This window comes from Phocoena phocoena, chromosome 3, assembly GCF_963924675.1.
Source record: "Phocoena phocoena chromosome 3, mPhoPho1.1, whole genome shotgun sequence".
In the NCBI taxonomy this organism is placed as follows: Eukaryota; Metazoa; Chordata; class Mammalia; order Artiodactyla; family Phocoenidae; genus Phocoena; species Phocoena phocoena.
In genome coordinates this window covers 62,913,876-62,935,143 of record NC_089221.1, presented here as the reverse complement: position 1 = coordinate 62,935,143, position 21,268 = coordinate 62,913,876, and the positions used below count along the sequence as shown (strand labels likewise).

Genomic DNA, 21,268 nt, shown 5'->3' with positions numbered 1-21,268 from the left:
GTGATTCAAAAGAACAACAAAAAAAGATGCAGAGTAAAATTGGTTGACTTTAATGTATCAGCCATTCAGTCTCTCTCTGGAGAAATGGTTTTCAAAGTGTGGTCTCAGAAGCATCATCATCACCATCACCAGGGAACTTCTTTGAAATGCAAATTCTCAGGCCCACCTCTGGACCAGAAACTCTGGAGGTGGGACCCAGCAATTAACGTACCTTCTAGGTGATTCTGGTACATTGCTGTTTGAGAGCTGTTCTAGAGAGATTTTATATTTTCAGAGAGCTGGATTTTTTTAAGTGTGCTTGGATATTTTTGAAATAATCATTGTCCAAACTTACATGCTCTGGAAATAAAAGGGATATTATATTTCTAAAGGGGGTATTTCTCTGCCTTCCTTTTTTTAAAAAAATATCTTTTAGAAGTGTTCATATTCCTTTCTGCTCTTAGAAAGCCTATCCATATCTCTGCCTATTTGCATGCTGAAATTTCAGTCTTAAGTTAGTTCTATTATCATGATCTACTGTGACACAGGATACAATAGATGGAAAGTGACTGGTAAAACATTTATTTAATTTCTACTCTTGTATTTGTTTTTTTTTTAATTGAATCTTCCAAATGGCATTCTTCTTCCTTTAGAACCTAGACAAGGATGATTTTTTTAAAAGTTATCCTCAAACAAATGGGATTGTTTCATAATAGACCCAGAGGTTGTCTATGTCCCTTGTCAGAGGGACATTTTTGCTTAAGTCGAATGCTCTCTGGAAGAAGGTGTGAGCAGAAGCTAATACCATGAATTAGAGGATGAAGAAGAGGATAAGGGCATCTGGTCCTCAGTGAGGAAACTTTGACCCAGAAGCCTTTTGTGGTGGCAGAAGTAGACTTCCAGCCCCAGGCTCTACTCTTCCAATCCAGTATTCTCTGCACGAAACGTCACTGCCATCAGGACCGTGCCGTTTACCTAATTGGTTGAATTTTTGTCAAAAGCTTGATCCAAGTGAGGTTTTCTTGTTTGTTTTAATATATAAAGCGTTTGCAAGTTCTTTCAAGGGCAGCACATAGCTTTATTTAACTCCCTCAAGCCCTCTCATCTCTGTCCAGCTGCACCAGGAAATTCAAGGTCTAGCCAGAGGCCCCCAAAGAGTTAAAAAAAAGACAACCCGCCTGCAGAGTAGAAGAAACTGATGTCAAAAACATATGTTCCTCTGCGGGGCCTCGCTGGATTCCTAAGTCTGGATAAAGCCAGTGTGTACGCATGCACGTCAAAAAGAAAAAACAGTCTTGGCCAGTGTCGTGGAGCAGTGAAGTGTTGTCCCTCGTCTACAATTCCTCTTGAGTCCCTGCTGCATGGGAGCCCTGCCGGAGGGCTCCCGGGAGGCTGGTGGCCCTCACACTTGAGCCTTTAACTCAGAACGCCCCGTGAATCCCTTGTTTTCCTTGTGAGTGTTCCGGCTAAGCGGCCCGTACAGACCCTGCCCGTTTTCATTGGCTTTGGGGGTTGTTTTTGGAGTGGCTAACAGCTGTCTGCCAGGCTGTCTGAAACTGCCTTCCTGTGCTCTCTGCCGCTGCTCAACTTCACAGAACTATTGTTCCTGTTGAGCTTTTTTCTTAAAATCTTTCCCAGCTGTATCCTGATATGGTAAACCACTTAAATTAGCTCCAGATTGTTCTGTTTATTTTGTGTTAGATAAGCGACAAAATATAGTCCCGGCAGCCAGCCAGGAGGAGGGTGGAAGTGGGGGGATGGGGATGGAAGGACACTAGCAAAGTCTTTTACAAAAGGTAGAGTTCCCAGACAGAACCGTGAAAAGGCACAAATGTGATGCAGTCACGGGTCCTGCCATTTACATGTGATCCTGATGGGCTGGCCAAGTAATAACTTTGGATCTGAGCACACCTCAGTTCAGAAAAGAAAACCAAGACCCCAGCATTAAGTCACACAAGCAGGAAGCTAAATTTCTGTTATTGGAAATAGATACAGTATCTCTGTCAGCCACAGGTCTGGTTGCCGGGCCAGCTGTCCACGTACCATGCTTGATGCCCTGATGGTGACAGTGTCTCTTTTGTTTATTTATTTAATCATCCGTCGGTATTGCAACGCATGGTAGCTGATGGGCTCAAAACTGGCTGAAGTTCACCAGCCTCCCTATATGCTCAGCAATTGGAAACATTCTCTGCCGTGCTGTAATTTAAAGCTAGAAATCCAAAGATGTTGAGTCACCAGCATAGGTATTTTCCACACAGCTGCAAGTGAAAATTCACAATGGACTTGGCCATCTGTGCAACCGTTCTACCCCGTGGCCTTTCCTCCTCTGTGGCTGTCTGCTCACAGGGGCTCTCCGTGCAAAGCCTTCCTGAATACTTCACAAAAAGTGTTTTCACATATAATAGATGCTATCCTCGAATGAAGATACTGCCTTTGTGATTGTAGGAATAAACCCAGATAAAATATGAAGACTAAACTTCCGAATGTTTTAACTCAGCTGAAGTACACGAACAATGCCAGCAACCAGCTGAGTTACAACCATTATTGAGAATTTTGTCTGTGGTAATTCAAGACTCCCCAGGAAAGATCCCATGACTCACTCCAGCATGACTGGGCCTCCAGTCCTCACTCTGAACCAAAGTCCTGGAAACGCTTTTTACCAAGTTGAGAGAAGGGGAGGGAAGAACAGGGTCAGAAGTAATAAAATGCCCTGAGAAACTGCCTCTTAGTTTTCCTTTGGGCAAATAAACTCAGTGCGTAATAAAAATGTACAAAACCAACTTTGGAAGAATAATTACCCCATCAAGCCCTCTCCCCCTTGGGTGGAATGTGCCTTTTCCTCTCCATCAAGGTCTGGCCCAAGGTTGAACAGCCTCCATGTCACCCTCTCTAATTCCCCAGTTTTCATCTCTCTTCTTTCTCTATATCCTTTTAAACCCCAATAGTGGACAGTCTTCTGTCTTTCACCTGGGCTGGGCTTCTCATGTCCCTTGAGAGCAGGGACCATGTATTGACCCTCTGTTGTCTTTTCCCACAGTGCTGACAGCAGTCATGGGCACTGAGCAGGTGCTCAATTAAGGCCTTTCAAATAATAGCTTTCTTTTTTATTCTTACCTGGCATGAGGTGTCGTTCATTCTGTTTCTATATAAATTCAGGCAAAGGTAAAAACAACAACAACAAAACAAAAACGAACACCAGCAAAACCCAGGACCAGACATCACAAGTCCCATGGGCCTATTCTCATTAAAATCATGAGCGTACCCTACTGGTGCTGGGCAGGATGGACCAGCCACGTAAAGCCTGTATCTCTCGTGGATTACAACTAAAAACTCTGGACAATACAGAAAACAACTGCCTGGGGCACCTAAAAAGTAAACAACAGCAAGCAAATGGTGAACAGGGCTGAAGTCAAAGAATCACCAATCCCCTACACCCGGGGTGAGTTTTGTGGGCTTTGTTATCACTCCTCCGTCTCTCGGCTTTGACCCAAGGGCTGATGGAATTATGGAACTATGAATCAGGTGTTGGCAGCAGAATCTACAGGTGAAACCCCCTATTTCCGACCAGAGGTTTGGGAAAGGAGTCTTTTGCTAGAAAATATAGGGGAATTCACATTTTATTTGTTTCTTTTTTCTCTCTCTCTTTTCTCTCCTGACCCTGCCCCAAGGCCAGCCCCACTTGAAGATCTGCATTGCTTTTGTGGTAGTGGTTTGGGCTCCTAAAATGCAATAAGAAGGTTCTTTCTGACCACAGGACCAGGGAAAAGGGGCCCCTTTTGTCCAAAGAGTAAGAGGATCCTATTACTTTATCTCTCTCTCTCTCTTTTTGCTACTTTGCTCCGAAAGACAACCTCAGTTGTGTTTTTAGGAGGCTAAAATCTGAGAGAAACCTGTCTTTCTGACCAGAGGAGCCAGGAAAAGGGAACGCTGGGGGCTGGAAAGTATAGGGGAATCTCAGAGAGGAAAGAGCTGGAGAAGAGGATCCCCTGATTCTGTGTGTAAACTGACATAAGTCCCAGGCTCAGCTCCAAGATGTGCAGGTGTCACACAGACCCAAAGAAGTCAAGCAAAGACTTCAGGAACTCACCTGTGGTATAAGTCACTGCCCGAGTCCCACACTAAACCCTGGGTTGGGCACACACTGGGTAAACCCAAACATCATTGCAAAGACTTTAAAAACTAAACTGATATTAGGACCACTGTCCACAGACAAGACAGAACTTGTATTCTGAACCTAATTGGGTTAGTTATAACTATTCTCCATGAGATAAACTTGAACACTCTTGAAATGAATGGAAAAATAAAAATTCTCAAGAGAAATAGAAAGGGAAAAAAAGAACCGAATTGAAATCTTAGAACTGAAAAATACAGTACCTGAAATTAAAAATTCACTCTATGGGCCCAATAGCAGAATGAAGATGATAAAGGAAAGGGTCAGTGAACTGCAAGATAGATCAGTAGACATTACACAGTCTGAAAGACAGAGAGGAAAAAGATGAAAACTTGAGCTGAGGGACCTATAGAACCATATCAAAAGGTTTAACATTTATGTCATTACAGTCCCGGAAGAAAAGGAAAAATACTGGTGCAGAAAAAAAGTACGTGAAGGGATAATGTCTGAAAACTTCACAAATTTGGTAAAAGATACATGTATAGATTCAAGAAGCTCAGTAAAATCAGATCAACCCAAAGAAAACCACATCTACATTGTAATCAAACTACTGAAAACCAAAGATGAAAAAACATCTTGAAAGCAGAAATTCTGATCATGGGGATTTACCCAAGAGGAATGAAAATATGTTTGTACAAAAACCTATGCCCCCATGTTTATAGCAGCTTTATCAATAATTGTTAAAAACCGGGAAAAAACTCAAATGTCCTTCAACTAGTAAATAAATGAAACTCTGGTACATCTGTACAGTGGACTATTACTCAGTAATATAATGAACCATTATACATGTGCTAACTTGCATGAATCTCAAATGCATTATGCTGAGTGCAAGAAGCCAGACTCAAAAGGTTGCACACTGTGTGATTCTTCCTATATGACATTCTGGAAAAGGAAAACTTTGAAGATGGAAAAAACATCAGTCGTTGTCAGGGGTTAAGGGTTGGGTGGAGGATTTGACTATAGAGGGGTAGCACAAGGGACTGATTCTGGGGTGACGGAGTTGTTCTGTATCTTGTGTTGACCTTAAAAGTTATTTTACCAGCAAAAATGAGTTTATTCAGGAATGGCGAAGAACTGCACATTCAGGACAAGCAAGATATAGCAAAAGAATAGGCAAGTCCAATAAAGGAGAGGGATATTATTTTCTAGAGAAAAAGGAAGAAGTTGGGAAGGGTTGTTTTGAATGAAAGTCCATTGGAGAAAAGTGAGAGTTCGAGGTGAATGTGGTTTTTCATTGGCTGAGTCGCTGAGGTGGTCGATTTCTTGTAAGAGATACAATGTATGTCTTTTCCTGTTGAGGTCCGGGTATTTGATGATTCTTTCCTGTTGGTGATTCTTCTGTTGGGGTCTGTAATTGACAGTTCTTCCTGAAATTGACGTTGAGTGGTACTGTGTGAGAACTTCTCCTTCTGGCCTTCAACTCCATTTTAGTGAGTCTTCCCTTTATTAATTTTCACATTCAATTGTGGTGCTAGATATATGACTTCATTTGTAAAAATTCATAGAACTACACACCAAAACAAGTGAATTTTACCGTACACAAATCAGAAAATAAAAAATAAATCACTAGCACAGTATTTCATATCTGATAGGGTTAATATATCTTCATATGACTCATGAAGAATGGAAAGATTCATGTAATCTCTTATCTATTTTGAAGTCATTTTCCACTTGATTCCACATTTAAACTTGCAGGAAGCCAAAAATGGAATAAACAATGAAGCAGTCTCTTTGGGTACATACAAAAAGCTTTCCAAAAGAAAATTTTGTGTCTCACATGCCAGGCAGATGTTTTGTACGGTCAGCTTACCACAAAAGGCCCTGATGAAAAACTGAGGTATAAAGAGTAGGGGTCTGTAAGAGAAAGAGAGACACATTGATTCCAGAAAAGATCTACCGTTTTTAAAAGAAGCCAAGTCAATTTGATGGATTGGTGAAAACAAGAACAAAGAATCTGCCATGTCCTGGAAGCTCTGGGTTTTGATAATTAGGGTGGTGTTGAGAATGCACTGTCTAAAAGACTCACATCTGTTGTACTGAGGTATAACCTTGCCTGTGCTCTGAAATATACATGGAGTGGGCAGGCTTGGACTGTTTCCGTGAAGCAGATCATATACATTTTAGTGACAACAGGAAGAGTTTTCCTGAATGTAGGGTTTCTTCCTTAACCCACCTCTCATCCAAAGGGCAAAAAATGTAGAGTGGATGCTTAATTGCAGTGAGATCCCACCGGCTGACCACAGCTGCACTTTACTGCTTATTCTGCCTTTGAAGTTACATTATCACTCTGTCTCATCTTACACCATTATGGGTCTTATCAATTTTAATACATAAATGTATTACCAAACCTGTTGATTTTAAGAACATTTGCCTACCTCCAAGTAACAAAGATATTCTCTTACGCTTTTCTATAAAAGATTTATGGTTTTAGCATTTACAGTTAGGTCTTTGGTCCATCTTTTTCTTCTCATACAGCTTTGTTTTGTTAAGATATAATTCACATCACCATCAAATTCATCCTTTGAAAGTGTACAATTCAGTGGTTTTTAGTATATTCACAGAGTTGTACAATCGTCATCATTATCTAATTTTTTTTCTCACCCCCACAAAAAAATCCTGTATCCATTAGCATTTTCCCCTTCCTCCCAGGCCTTGGAAGCCACTAATCTACTTTCTGTCTCTATAGATTTGCCTCTTCTGGACATTTCATGTAAAGGGAAAAATACAGTATATGGCCTTTTTATCTGGCTTCTTTCATTAGCATAATGTTTTCAGGGTTCACCAATATTGTAGAATGTGTCAGTACTTCATTCTTTTTATTGTGGTCCTTTTTTTTCCCTGTATATTGCTGAAAATATATCACATCTTATCCATTCATAATTAATGGCACTGAGTGTTTCCACTTTTTGGGGCTGTTATGAATAATGCTGCTATGAACATTCATGCACAGGCTTTTGTGTGGATATATGTTTTCATTTCTCTTGAATACACACCTAGGAGTGGGATTTCTGGGTTGTTTAACTTCTTGAGGGACTGCTATTTCCAAAGCAGCTGTGCCATGTTACATTCCCACCAGCAGTGTATGAGGGTTCCAGTTTCTCCACATCCTCACCATCACTTGTCATAGGCTTTTTTATTATAGCCGTCCTAGTAAGTGTGAAGTGGTATCTCTTGTGGTTTTGATTTGCATCCCCTTGGACATTTTTTTTCATGTGCTTCTTGCCCATTGTATATCTTCTTTGGAGAAATGTCTGTTCAAGTCCTTTGCTCATATTTTAATTTTTTTTTTTTTTTTTTTTTTTTACTATTGAGTTGAAATATGAGCCATCTTCAATTAATTTTTCTGTAAGTTGTGAAGTAGGGATTGGTCAAGGTTCTTTCTTCCCCCTCCCGTAGATATTCAGTTACTCTAGAATCACTTGTTGCAAAGACTTTTTCCTCAGCTGGCTTATTTGGCACCTTTGCTAAATATCAAATAATCACTAACGGACGGTTCTTTTATTAGGCTCCCTATTCTAGTACCAAGCTGTCTGGAGTACTGGAGCTTTATAGGAGGTCTTGGAAGTAGGGTAGTGTAATTCTCCCAGCATCATTCTTTTATTTGAAAATTACTTGCAATCCTAGGATAAGCCTCGTTTGCTCATCATGATTGTGGTAGGCAGGGCAATGTTCCCTTCGCTTCCCCCAAAGATGTTCACGTCCTAAAGACCTGAACCTCTGAATATCTTATGTTATATGGCAAAGGGGAACTAAGGTTGCAGATTGAATTAAGGTTGCCAATCAGGTGACCTTAAGATGGGAATATTATCTGACTGGGCCAAATGGAATCACAAGTCTTTAAAAGTGGAAGAGAGGGGGCTTCCCTGGTGGCACAGTGGTTGAGAATCTGCCTGCCAATGTAGGGGACACGGGTTCGAGCTATGGTCTGGGAAGATCCCACATGCCACAGAGCAACTGGGCCCGTGAGCCACAACTACTGAGCCTGCGCGTCTGGAGCCTGTGCTCCGCAACAAGAGAGGCCGCGATAGTGAGAGGCCCGCTCACCGTGATGAGGAGTGGCCCCCGCTCGCCGCAACTAGAGAAAGCCCTTGCACAGAAACCAAGACCCAACACAGCCAAAAGTTAATTAATTAATTAATTAATTAATTAATTTAGAAAAAGTGGAAGAGAGGGACAAAGAGGAGGTCAAAATAATACCAAGTGAGAAGACTCAACTGCCATTGCTGACTTTGAGGATGGAGGAAGAGAGTGTAGAGCGAAGGAATTCTAGCAGCCTCTAGAAACTGGCTAAAAAGAGATCCTCCTCTCGCCTCTGAAAGGGAATGCAGCCCTCCCAACACTGTGATTTAGCCCAATGAGACTTGCTTCAGACTTACAACTATAGGATGATGAACTTGTGTTAAGTGGCTAAATTTGTAGTAATTTGTTATGGCAGCCATAGAAAACTAACACAATCACGTATTATCATTTTTATACATAGCTGGATTTGATTTACTGAAATTTTATTGAGGATTTTTGCACCTCTGTTCATTGTAGTCTTCTTTTTGTGTAGTGTCTTTGGCTATGGAATCAGTAATGCTGGCCTCGTAGAATGAGTTGGGAAGTTTAGGCTTCTACCTGTTTTCTGGAAGATAAATTCCGATTTTTATTCTCGTGTTCATCCCTGCTCTCTTTCATTCTTCTGTACTTCTAGTGTGGAATGGCCTCCTTTAAGTCCAGTTGTATTCATATATAGTCCAGGCAATTATCTAACCATTTTGCTATATATTCTGTGCCTGCACGTTTTCATATGAAATACATGTTATTTTATTATCAGTTGCCATTTTTCCTTTATATTACATTTAAAGTTATTTTAAAAATTAGGTGTGCAAGTGTATGAGTTCCATTACAGGGAGTCAAAGGAGCACGACCAAACATTTGTTATAATAAGGGAGTGTGAGGCTTGAAAGGCTTGAGAACCATGACATAGAAGCTTTTTTCCCCTATTTCAGAACTTTCCCAGTTATTACAGGTGCTATTAGATAAAAAGGTAAAATCTGTGAATGAGCCTGCAGTCAGGTCACATATTACCACATCCACAATAAAAACCAAATAACCACAACAGTAAAAACACCTTCTATCTCACCTGCAGGGTAACTTAACACAACTATTCTAGCCACCAAACACAGGGTGTCCAGCCATAATGCTCACACATATGCCTGGTAATCACAGGTTTCAATTCACGAAAGTAGACGTGCAAAGAAGTGTAACTTGCTCCCCCCCCCTCCCCCGCCTGCAGCTGAGCTCAGTCCTTCTGGGGTCCCAACTCTGACCTGGAATCATTTTCTCTCTTTTCCATGTATAGGCTTAACTCTATGCCATGATGGTAAAAGTTTCTGTGTGCCTGCAGTTGTGACCTGAAAATGACAGGTGGAGGTGGTCACATTATATTGATCTAGGTGGGATCAGAGACATGAATATGGGCTATAAACCTTTTTCTAGGTCTAAGCTGTCCTTAACTATACCCCGAGCCTCTTACCGTCTTAATGATGTAAGGTTATCATTTTAATTTTTTCGTTATTGTGTTATGCTTCATACGGTGGTGTCCTTAATATACATCAGTGTGGATCACTTAACACTAGAAAAACAGGGAAATTCTTTTTTTAGTTTTAAAACTAAAATTCATATTTTTTTCTTTTAAAATGCATATCTTTTCTGCTCCTTCCCTCATTCTTAGGAGACCAACTCCAGCAGTCTGCACCTACCCAATCTGCTATGAAATTAGGAAGCCAGCCATCATACATATTATTAGAATTGTGTCTGAAACCAAATGGGCCCTGAGTTAGGATCTGATTGCAGGGACTTGGTGATGCCTATTGTGGTCACTCAGGGCATTTATTTTGATTTGTTTGGTTGTTTGGTCTTGTTTTTTAACCCTAGCTCATGGCTGATCAGGAGACGTTGCGTTTCCCAGGTACCGGACCTCTCTCTCTCTCAGTGTCCTTTGGTCTCGCTAAAGTGCCTCCACTTAACTACTTGCCGCCTCTCATTGGGCAAGGGACCCAGGCTTCCTGCCACACATTCTCTTCTCCTCCAGCTGCCTTCACTCCCAACAGCTAGCACTGTCTTCCCCTGCCCTTGGGATGGCCAGGGTCACCTGGACTTCTCCTCCCTCTCACTGACCCCTTCATCCTGGTCAGAGGGGTACTGCCCACCTCATGTGGTCAGGAGGGCCAGGAGTCTGAGAACTCAGAGTTTGTTTCACTCTGCCTTTGGACCAGGTGTTATCTGCAGATCTGAAGGGAATCTTGTTCTTATACCTTAATTATGTATGCATTCAATATTTGAAGTTCTTTTAACAAACTTCTTAGTATTTAGGTGTGTGGAATTTTTTTGTTTGTTTCTGTCATTAAATGTTTCACTCTTCTGTTCTTTTTTTTCTTCTTCCTCCAGCTTTATTGAGATATAATTGACACACAGCATTGTATAAGGTGTATGGCATAATGATTTGAATTACATACATCATGAAATGATTACCACAATTAAGTTTAGTGAACATCCATCATCTTGTATAGGTACAAAATAAAAGAAAAAGAAGAAAATATCTTTTTCCTTGTGATGAGATCTCTTAGGATTTACTCTTCTGTTTTTCTTCAAAGAAGATTGTGCTAATCAATGTTCTCATGACCTTTTTCTTGGTCTCTCCTGCCATAATTAGACAATCACATACTAGTGAGATCCTTTAGCAGTTAGCAAACTTCAGAGAAGAGCTTTGGGGAAACAAAACTGCCTGTCCACTCAGTTTGGTTTATTGACTTTTATCAAGTAACCCTAAAAGCAAATCGTACTACTTATGAAGTAGAGATCCAGTAAAATGTTGTTTCTGCTTCAAGGGTAAATTCAGAACATTTAACTTGTGTTGTAGATTTGGAAACATAAAGACAAATTAAAGTAGTTGATGCTTGCCCAAATAGAATATGTGAGCTTTCTCTAGTATCATTCTCTCTGAAAAAATCATTGACCTCAATTCCCATCTTTCTCACCATACAAGTAGTCCGCTTACTATTTTGCAATCACAATTTTACTTTTTTCTACCTCTTGATAGTTTCACTTCTCTCCTGCTGTCTTTGAACTTGCCACACTCTAAAGCACTTCTGTAATACTTTTTACATCTATCACTTCTTGATCGGCGTTAGTGACAGATAAATAGCTATCTAGTAAAAAATTATCTGGCCACCTTAAAGGGGTTTCAAGTCTGGAAGGGGAGCCAAGTAATTTGTGAGTAAACTATGATACTCCGTAAAGGTGCCAAAGCATTTTAGTTTGCCCTGAAATTCATAACTTTATTAGCTTAAAAAAAAAAAAAAACAAGCATTCTTTCAAGATCGAACTTCAGGAAAAGCAAGGAGAGCTTTAGTTGTAAGAAAGGACTGAATAAACATTTGGTACTTTTCTTGACTCTAAATATTCCAAACAAAGGGCTTCTGTGCTACTTGTTAGGGGATCCACAATGTGGAGATCAAAGCTAGCATTACCCTTGCCATCTAAGTGAGAGTGACTCATAACATTTTGTGCTTACAACTTTCATTTAAGGATCTCCAGGATCTGTGAGTACCTATGATTTAAACTTCAGAAAAAAGTTCAGTGATTTGCCTACCAATACATAATAAATGAGGACACTGTTTTCCAGTTCCCAGTTCCATTTTCACTTTTCGAGACCAAATGTTTTCAATCTTTCAACAGACTTTTGAGACTTTTCATCCTTAATAAGTTTTAAAGGAGAAGATAAAATCCCATTGGTATTTCATCATTATAAACGATGACATGAGTCCCATTAAAATGAGGAAATCTTTTACTACAACCCTGTGTAATTTTTTTTTTCTTTTTGACCCCCATTCCTTCCTGATTTTGCTCTTCCCCTGCATCCATCTTTCTTTATCTTTAGCTCTTTCGGTGGCTGCATCATTTATTTGGCATCTGCCTGCCAATCCCATTCCACCAGAATCCCCCTTAATGCTAGCTCGGCAGGAACACTCCCCTTGCTGGTTCTTTTAATCAAGATGTCAAGTCTGATTGTGTCTGACTGGGAGTTGAGAGGTCAGAGTGTTGATCTGCCCTGAATGCTGCAAACCATTTAAAACCCCTACAAATATTCAGATGAATATCTGAATAAAGATACCGTTTCTGAAATATAATTTGAATGACAGGCTATGGCCATTGTACCTCTTTCTTTGATCATTGATACGCTTTATTTAAATTCATGGAAACAGAAAGGAATCGTAACAAAACCCCTCACAATTCATCGTGTTTTTATGATGCTCAAGAAATTACATACAGAGAAGAGAATGCTCCTTGGAAGGGTCTATGCTTGAAATACCTTCTTACAAAAGCATGGCACTTCCGAGTATGGTTATAAAACCTAAATCTGGCATCTATTTAATAAATACCCAGCTAGGAGCCTGCTCTGCTCTGCATAGTTTGATACTGTTGCTGGTGGTAGTTATCAGCGATGAAAATTGCTAATATTTATTAAGCACTACTTCTGTGCCAGGCTCTGTGTTAAAATGGGTATTGTTATTATCCTCATTTTTCAAATGGGGAAAACTTAGGCTCAGAGAGAGAGTGATTTGCCCAAACTCACAGCACTTAATCCCTATCCCTTGAGTACACTTCAATAAAATTAGAAATGTGACTGTAGTAATGATAGGAAAAAATATATTAGTCATAAAACAGACAGCTTTTTGTTTATATCTAGTCATCGTTCAGCTCAAGTTTTCCTTAAGTTCAGAGTGGTTCTTAAGAGTACAGTTAATTTAGTATTTAATTAAGAAGCTTGACAGAGGGGCTTCCCTGGTGGCGCAGAGGTTGAGAGTCCGCCTGCCAGTGCAGGGGACGCGGGTTCGTGCCCCGGTCTGGGAAGATCCCACATGCCGCGGAGCGGCTGGGCCCGTGAGCCATGGCCGCTGAGCCTGCGCGTCCGTAGCCTGTGCTCCACAACGGGAGAGGCCACAACAGTGAGAGGCCCGCGTACCGCAAAAAAAAAAAAAAGAAGCTTGACACAGAACACCCGCCATCTAATGTGTAAATGAATCAGGCCCTTGAGCCTCCTGCACCTCGTGCCTGGGTTCTCCTCTCTCTGATGGTGGTTGGCTCTACCCCGTCATTCTGGTTACAGCTTCTCTGAGAGGCCTAGTCACCAGTTACCACGAGTAGAGAGATCCTACCTCTTTTTCTACTCACTCCATGTGAAAGGACCTTGTCTGTCTTATTTTCTGCCATATTCTGCCATTTCCCCAAAGCTAGAGTAGTCCATGGGCCATGAAATCCAGAAAGATTTGTTACAGGGGTGAGTGAGGACTCTCTTCCCATCCAGGACTGTGCTTCCTCAAATGCTCTCCAACAACCCCTTTGACTTTGGGTAACTGATCCAGATTGGACAAACAATTCTGGTATTTGTGGGTTGGATTTGTTTAAATCCTCATGGGGTTCCAGGAGTGCCTCTTGCCAATATCCTGTAAAATAAGCAGCATCTGTGTGCAGAACAGCTTCCTAAAAGTTAAGGTCATGGGGTGGCTGGATGAAGGCTCAGAAAACCCTCTGCAGTAATCAGAGTTAATTTTTAGTGTCTTCAGTCTCCATTTTTGGTGGCCTTTTCTCCATTCACTTATTTGTTCCCCCTTCTCCACCCTCAGATCTCGAGCCTTTCTCTTTGGCAGGTCCTGTGCTAGGTCTTGGGGAATGCAAAGACATTGTTCTTGTCCTGGAGAGCCAGAGTTCTCAGGGAAGACAAACCACGAATAACTGATCAACACCATACAGAGATAAGTGTGATAGAAAAGTATAAAGTGCAGGAGGACAGTGAAGAGACAGAGGTTGTCTGGGGGGAGTAAATTAAAAACGGCAGTGTGACATTATTAAGTCAAGCAGGAAAGATGGGGAGGGCATTTTAGGCAAAGGAGCCAACCTGTACCCAGGCAACGTCAGCATGTTGTAGTCTAACAACAAGAAGTAAGTTCTCTGTGACTGAAGCACAGTGCATGCTTTGTGGGGAAGGGCAGGAGCTGATGCCCCAGAAGTAGTTTGGAGCCACATATGAAGGATTCCATGTGTTGGACTGAAGTTTGAACTTTCTCCTGATTGGGAAGCAGTTAGAGGTCTTTAAACACGCTTGTGGCCTGATTGGTTTGGGCTTCACAAAGATGCCTCTGATAGCAACGTGAAACATTCCGTATGTTACCCCAGGTGTCCAGGTGAGACCCGTGCTGGACCCAAGGCAACGGGGCTGGAGAAGGGGGAGGTGGATTGGAAATCCATTTTCATGATCAACTTGGCAGAAGTGAATGTGTTGAATGTAGAGCAAGAGGGAAAGAGAAGAACATCAGATTGTAAATTGAATGTCTGGGTAGATATGTTCTCTAGAATCTTTCATTAGGAGAAGATTGAATTTACCTAATCCTTTAGATGACTACTAAGACGTACATTAACTCTCCAATTTGCTTTAAGTAAAAAATTCGTCTAAAAGAATCAACCATGAGTAACAGGTCCTTTATCGGACAAAGAGTCTTCTTGGTCTCTGAAATCCTGTTGTCTGCTCGTCTGTCACACTCCCGTGGGTGGCCTGTTCAGAGGGAAGTCCAGGCCCTGGTGCAAGGCTGCTGGAGCCTTCCTTGCTTTTCTCTCCAGGATCCCCATGTCAGAGTGAGGAGCTGTCTTGGATAAGCCAGGGTTGAAGGATCCGTGGGGGCAGCAAGGTGGAGATATACACTGATGGTTCAGGGCAGCTTTCTAAAGCCAAGCCACAGCATTACCCTGTTTGGGGAGTAGTCCTAAAAACTAATGCTGTTGTCATGGTTCCATCTTAATTTTTCTCAGCTGGATGCGAATGAGGCTTCACTGTCATATACTTAATGTGTTTGTTCGGATCTTTGGCTAACCAGTGTTTTTCGTGACTTTTTGACAGCTATTTTTGTTCAATAATGAATAATAAAGTGAGATTTACCATCTGTAGATGACGTTTGTTTTATTTTGACATTTATTTTCTATACGGCAAAGATTTTATAATCAGGTTTTCCCCCTGCCAAAAACATTGCTGAAAAATGATTCCCCCCCCCCCAGAAATGTTTCATAGCTTCCTTTACTAGCTGGAGTCATCTTATTTTTTTTCTTTTTTTTTTTGGAAACCAATTCAACTTGTATTGACACCAACTACATGTCTCTCCTCAGTAGCTTATGGGAATGGATAAATTGGCTTGACCCAAGGTAACACGGATTGGACTTAGCAATGTTACTTTTAAATAAAACCAACCCTGTTTTCCCCCCTAAGGTGGCTTAGAGTTCATAATGGTCACAAACTAATACTACAGATAAAACATTTAAAAATTTGATCCAAGCCTTTTCTATCCTCCCACACTTGAAAGGTACCTGATGAACACCAATTTCCCAATCCTAGCATCACTAGCTTACAAACCTTAGGGTTAAAAACTCCCTTCTCATTTACCTAGTGTTCGATTTCCATCAGTTTCGATATACACTAGTGTAAATACCATGACTATTTTGCATGAAGTTAAGTATTCTACAGATCCCAGAGTCATAGGATTGAATCAGGAACTCCCACCTTTTATGTGAACTTCAGTGGTACCATGGAGGCCAAGGCAATTTAATTTAGGTTAACCAGGATTTGTTTCAATTTGTAAGAGAAACATCTTGCAACAGGTTTTTTCAATTCTCTTTAAAAAATGGTGGCATTCCTTTACTTTTTGCCTTTTGGAAGCAGCAGTTACATAAGTGGAATAGTAGATTAAGTCTAAAAATGTGGGCCCTAGTCAACTTTCATTATTTTTCTGTATATGATCATGATAAAGGATCACGACATCCTTCACATTTCCAAGGAAAACCCAATTTAAAGTTTGGGTTTCATGCCAAACTCCATGAAACAGCCACTTTAGAGTAAACCAGCAGAGCATTGCATCACCCCAGTAAAGCTGTGGATTTTATCACATGCACCAACAAATCTACATGGCTCGTTTCTGCACTCCTCTTTTAAAGAATTTTATACCTATTGTACCAAATGACATTTAAAAAAATTTATTTATTTTATTTTTTTGGCTGCATTGGGTCCTCATTGCTGCACACGGGCTTTCTCTAGTTGCAGTGAGCGCGGGCTACTCCTCGTTGCGGTGAGTGGGCTTCTCATTGAGGTGGCTTCTCTTGTTACAGAGCACCGGCTCTAGGCATGCAGGCTCAGTAGTTGTGGTGCACAGGCTTACTTGCTCCGTGGCATGTGGGATCTTCCCGGACCAGGGCTCGAACCCATGTCCCCTGCATTGGCAGGTGGATTCTTAACCACTGCACCACCAGGGAATCCCCCAAACCGCATTTTAAACACAGACATATCAACTCTCTAATAAAGCAAAAACAAAGGCATTTCCCTTACTAGAAACAAGATACACCATCACTTAAAGTCTTCAAATATTATTGCACTTTAACTTTCAGAATTTGACAATGCATTCATTGAACAATCTGCACACAACTAGTTTTAACAGACATTAAAAAACACTTTCAAGCAGACATGGATGTCCTAAACTGTTTATTAGCTAAGAATTTTACAAACATTACTTATATTAGCGGTAGCGGTGGAGCTGGAGAGTATTGCGCCTTCTCCAGGCTGCGCAGCGAGAACCACAGATCGTGTCGTGGAACTTGTGGCCCTTGCCAAGGCCGCGGCTCTTCCTGCCTGCAGATGTCAGCCCCCGCATCTCCCTGTGCTTGTGGACTGGTTTGGTGATCCACTGGGTGTCAGGGTGTCTTCTGATAGCTTTATGGAATGGATCAATGAGGATAACCTCAAAAAATTTGTACGTAGAATCTTCACCAACACAGTAAGAATTCAGGACCCTCAGGGCTCCACAGTGGCGTCCAGCTCGCTCCTCGGCAACAGACTGAAGACTTCGAGCAAACGAGCTGGTTGACACCATGGTGGACAGGCGTGCTGTAGGTGATACCCTTAGGAACTGGGCATTTTTGGCCACCGCGGTGCACACGAATCCGACATATGGCATAACCTTGCTTGGCCTTGTAGCCCAGCCTGCGCGCCTTGTTGGGCCGGGTGCGGCGGGGCGCCCGGAGCAGCGCCGAGAGCTGGCGATACTGCCGGCAGCGCACCCTGAGCAAAAGTGCATCGCATCCGACTGCTTTCTCCTCCATAGCTCCTGGAGGTACTTGTAAGCGCGCATCTCGGCTCACCTGATGGCTGCCGCCAGACAGAAAGGCGAGTCATCTTATTTTGATTTGGAAGTTTTTTCATGTCAGCCAGGAAATGAAACCTGAACATTTTCTCTTGAAAATTAATTCTTAACAAGAACAAAAATTAACTTTTGCCCAAAGGAAAATTAGGAGAGAAAATGAAAAGAAACGTGTTTGAAATGGTGGTGGTTTCATTGTCTTTTTGTTTTTCTTTTTTTTTTTAACATCTTTATTGGAGTATAATTGCTTTACAATGGTGTGCTAGCTTGTGCTTTACAACAAAGTGAATCAGTTATACATATACATATGTTCCGGTATCTCTTCCCTCTTGCATCTCCCTCCCTCCCACCCTCCCTATCCCACCCCTCCAGGCGGTCACAAAGCATGGAGCTGATCTCCCTGTGCTATGCGGCTGATTCCCACTAGATATCTACCTTATGTTTGGTAGTGTATATATGTCCATGCCACTCTCGCTTTGTCACAGCTTACCCTTCCCCCTCCCGATATCCTCAAGTCCATTCTCTAGTAGGTCTGTGTCTTTATTCCTGTTTTACCCCTAAGTTCTTCATGACATTTTTTTTCTTAAATTCCATATATATGTGTTAGTATATGGTATTTGTCTCTCTCTTTTTGACTTATTTCACTCTGTATGACAGACTCTAGGTCTTCATTGTCTTTTTGAACTTTATGTCAGACTTAAGTGAACGATATTGGAAGCCCCCTTCTCTACCTTGTTTCAAATGAGCCGATTTCATTCTTGGTTACTCTGATCAATTTTATGTCCAACTCCTTGAAATACCTGGGCAAATGCACTAGAACCAATGGACAGCAAGCACCCTATTTCTCAAAGGCCTAAGTCTGTGGATTTTTGCTGGTAAGTGGAGACCATCAGCCAGTGCCGCCTGGCCAGGTCCCTGGCAAAGCTGAATTGTCCTCTTCATGCAGTGGATTCTACAGTTGGCTTTGTGACTGGGGAGCCCAAGAGAATGAGTTGCAGGTGTGTCAATTAACAGTCCTTTCTCCCTGGAGTGCTCTCAAAAAAATGATGGCAGAAGCCACATCGATAACAGACGATAGAATCGCTTATCATTGCTAATGGGAAAAACATCACAGAAGCTAATGCAAAAACAGTCACACGCACTGCATCGGCACCTCCCAAATAAGATGTGGAAACACCTTCCAGCTCCTACGGTAGCAGCCGTGGCCAAATTCTCGTTACAGCCCAGAGTATTTTCCTTCCTGAGTCATACGTCAAGGGCCTGAGATCAGATTCCAGACCCACCCCACGCTTCTCCCCATCACCTCCACTCTTGTTTCTACCATCTTCATCATCCACCATTTTTGTACTGAGCACTAACAAATAGGTGGAACTGAAAGAGGCATTATCTAATATTTCAAAGGAGTGTAATCTATCAAAAATGGAGACAACAGGCATCTTCTGCAAGCCCTGAGCCAGTATCATTTATAGCAATCCAGACAGCACAGGGAAATGATCGTGCTGTCTTAGCCATTCTTGGCTTCACAGGTAGAGTGTAAACACTTCTTTCCAGTGTATTTTTGTATCACATGAACAGCACCTTCTTTTAAGTTTTGATACAGTGGTTATTGGTGACTGATACTCAGTGGAGTGCGAGGAATTCCCTTTGTCTAAAGATGGTGCCCCCTGTTTTGAGCGTGCAGGTCTGCACATGTGAAATAGAATGTGTATTTAATAAACTGGCTTGGGTGACCATTTGCTTTGTCAAGAAGAGATGTGAGGTTTAAGAAAAGGTTCTTGTCTGATAGCAAATGATGAGATTGATTGTCACCCACCTGTGTTGAAGAACTGTTACCTTCCTCTAATGTAGCTCAAGACCCTTCCTTCTCCCCCTCACAAGGCACAGAGAAGAACTGAAGACCTGGTGTGCTAAGGGCTTGATCAGAAGCCTCCTTGACAGTAGAGCCTTGAATTTCTTACCCACCAGCATCAGAGGCTCCTCGTAAGGGAATTATCATCACCTTGAGATAGCTCTCCTGCTGTATCATGGGAAGAGTGTAAACTTAGCTGAGATTGACCATGCTTATGTTTTTCATAGAGAAGTAAAGTTTTATATAGATATAAAACTCACTCTATACCAGGGACCTCAGGAGCAGGGCACTCTGGGGGCAGGAGGAGCCTGGGAGTCACACAGACATTGTTTGAATCCTAGCTTTGCCACTTATTAGTTGTTTGGCATCTTCAAGTCTCTCATGACAAAATAGTTATAATACTAGACTATTTGTATTGTTACAAATATTAGCTACCATTTATTGAGAACTTAGATTGTGCCAGGTCCCCAGCCCCAAACCATTATTATAGATGATGTCACTTAATTCTCACCATAATACATGAATGAGGTAGGAATTATTATCTCCACATTAAAGATGAGAAACTGAGGCAGTGTATTGCCCTGGGTCACACACCTAGTGAGTGGCTGGCATCATGCTTTAATTCCAGGTCTGTCAGACTCCAGAGTCTGTGATAACGTGAAATTAAAATGGTGCCTGGTGCAGAGTGGGTGCTTAACAAATCCTGGTTCTTTTTCCTTCCATGAGCATCCTTTGGCTTTGATAGAGCTTGATTTCTGTGTTAGATTTCTTTATACATTATGTTCTATAGAGCACATCTGTCATACTGCCCTCCTGTGGTTCATTTGGATAACAGTGGCTTTTAGAAAACATTTAATCGCGGTGTAATGCACATGCAAATAAGTGATATTTAAAACATATCTCTAAAGTCACCTGAGTGTATGAGTACTTTTGGAGATAATATGATTCTACAACCTCAGTATGTAAGAAATATGACTTTTTACTTTCTACAGTCCAACTTAATTTCTAACTCTGAGCCCCACCCAGCTGGTAAGATACTGAAGTCACTTTTGTATCTTCTCTGGCTTCCCCAATGTCCTCCATTCCCTTGGCTGTCTTGGGAGAGAAACCTTCTCTTCCCTGGCATACAGTATACGATGAAGCTTTGTCCTGCCATCCTGTCAAGAAGGGAGGAATTTTTCTTGCAATTATTTTTTCCATCCAACTGTTCTGTGTACAGAGACATTTAACCCACTGGGGAAGTCTTCAACTTTCACTCTTAAGAGTTCAGATCACCAGGGAGTCAAATGTTAATTCTGTTACCAGTTTAAATGTTAGAAAAATTTTCCAGGAAGAAAATAAAAAGGTTCGCTATCCCCACTAATTAGGAGCCTTAGGTTCCTAAGTGAAACTTATTCAGAGGTGTCTTTTCATGTACGGGGAGGGGCTCCACCTACCTGGGTTCATTCTCCTGTGTTACACAAAGTTGCATGCATGCATTTGAATCCTAGTCATTGCTCAGAACAGGGCTCTATCCCAAGCAGTTCCCCTCAGGGGCCTTCCTTGTTTTTCAGTGGCCCTCTCCATGGAGGATTTAAAGGTCTAGTGTCAGACATGTGCCGTGCTGAGCCCTGGTTATGTCTGTGGGATGGAGGGTTGTGTTAGGTGGGAGGAGGGTAGCTGCTATGGGAGAGGGGAAAGAGGAATCTTCTTTCTTAGTTCCTAAGCACCATTTAATAATAACATGCATCCAAGTCTTCTGTTCTTAAATATATCTAATAGTTAGCCTTGTCCTCATGCCATGACCTAATTGTGTTTCAGATAACGGTGGGCAGACATTGGCAGGGGGCAATAACTGGCCCCTTCGAGGAAGAAAGTGGAGCCTGTGGGAAGGAGGCGTGCGAGGGGTGGGCTTTGTGGCCGGCCCCTTGCTGAAACGGAGGGGCGTGAAGAACCGGGAGCTCATCCACATTTCCGACTGGCTGCCGACCCTGGTGAAGCTGGCGGGGGGCAGCACAGAGGGCACCAAGCCTCTGGATGGCTTCGATGTGTGGAAAACCATCAGGTACC

At 41.9% G+C, this 21,268-nt stretch overlaps 1 protein-coding gene and 1 pseudogene across 1 annotated transcript in view; one reads left to right on the top strand and one right to left on the bottom strand.

The window, feature by feature from the left end:
* Positions 1-21,268, top strand: part of ARSB (arylsulfatase B) — a 169,635-nt gene that overhangs the window by 56,937 nt on the left and 91,430 nt on the right. The window contains exon 5 of the mRNA XM_065874400.1: positions 21,020-21,263. Coding sequence (XP_065730472.1) covers positions 21,020-21,263 — 244 coding nt within the window. The remainder of the gene's footprint in view (positions 1-21,019; positions 21,264-21,268) is intronic.
* LOC136120798 (large ribosomal subunit protein eL15-like) lies at positions 16,750-17,361 on the bottom strand (annotated as a pseudogene).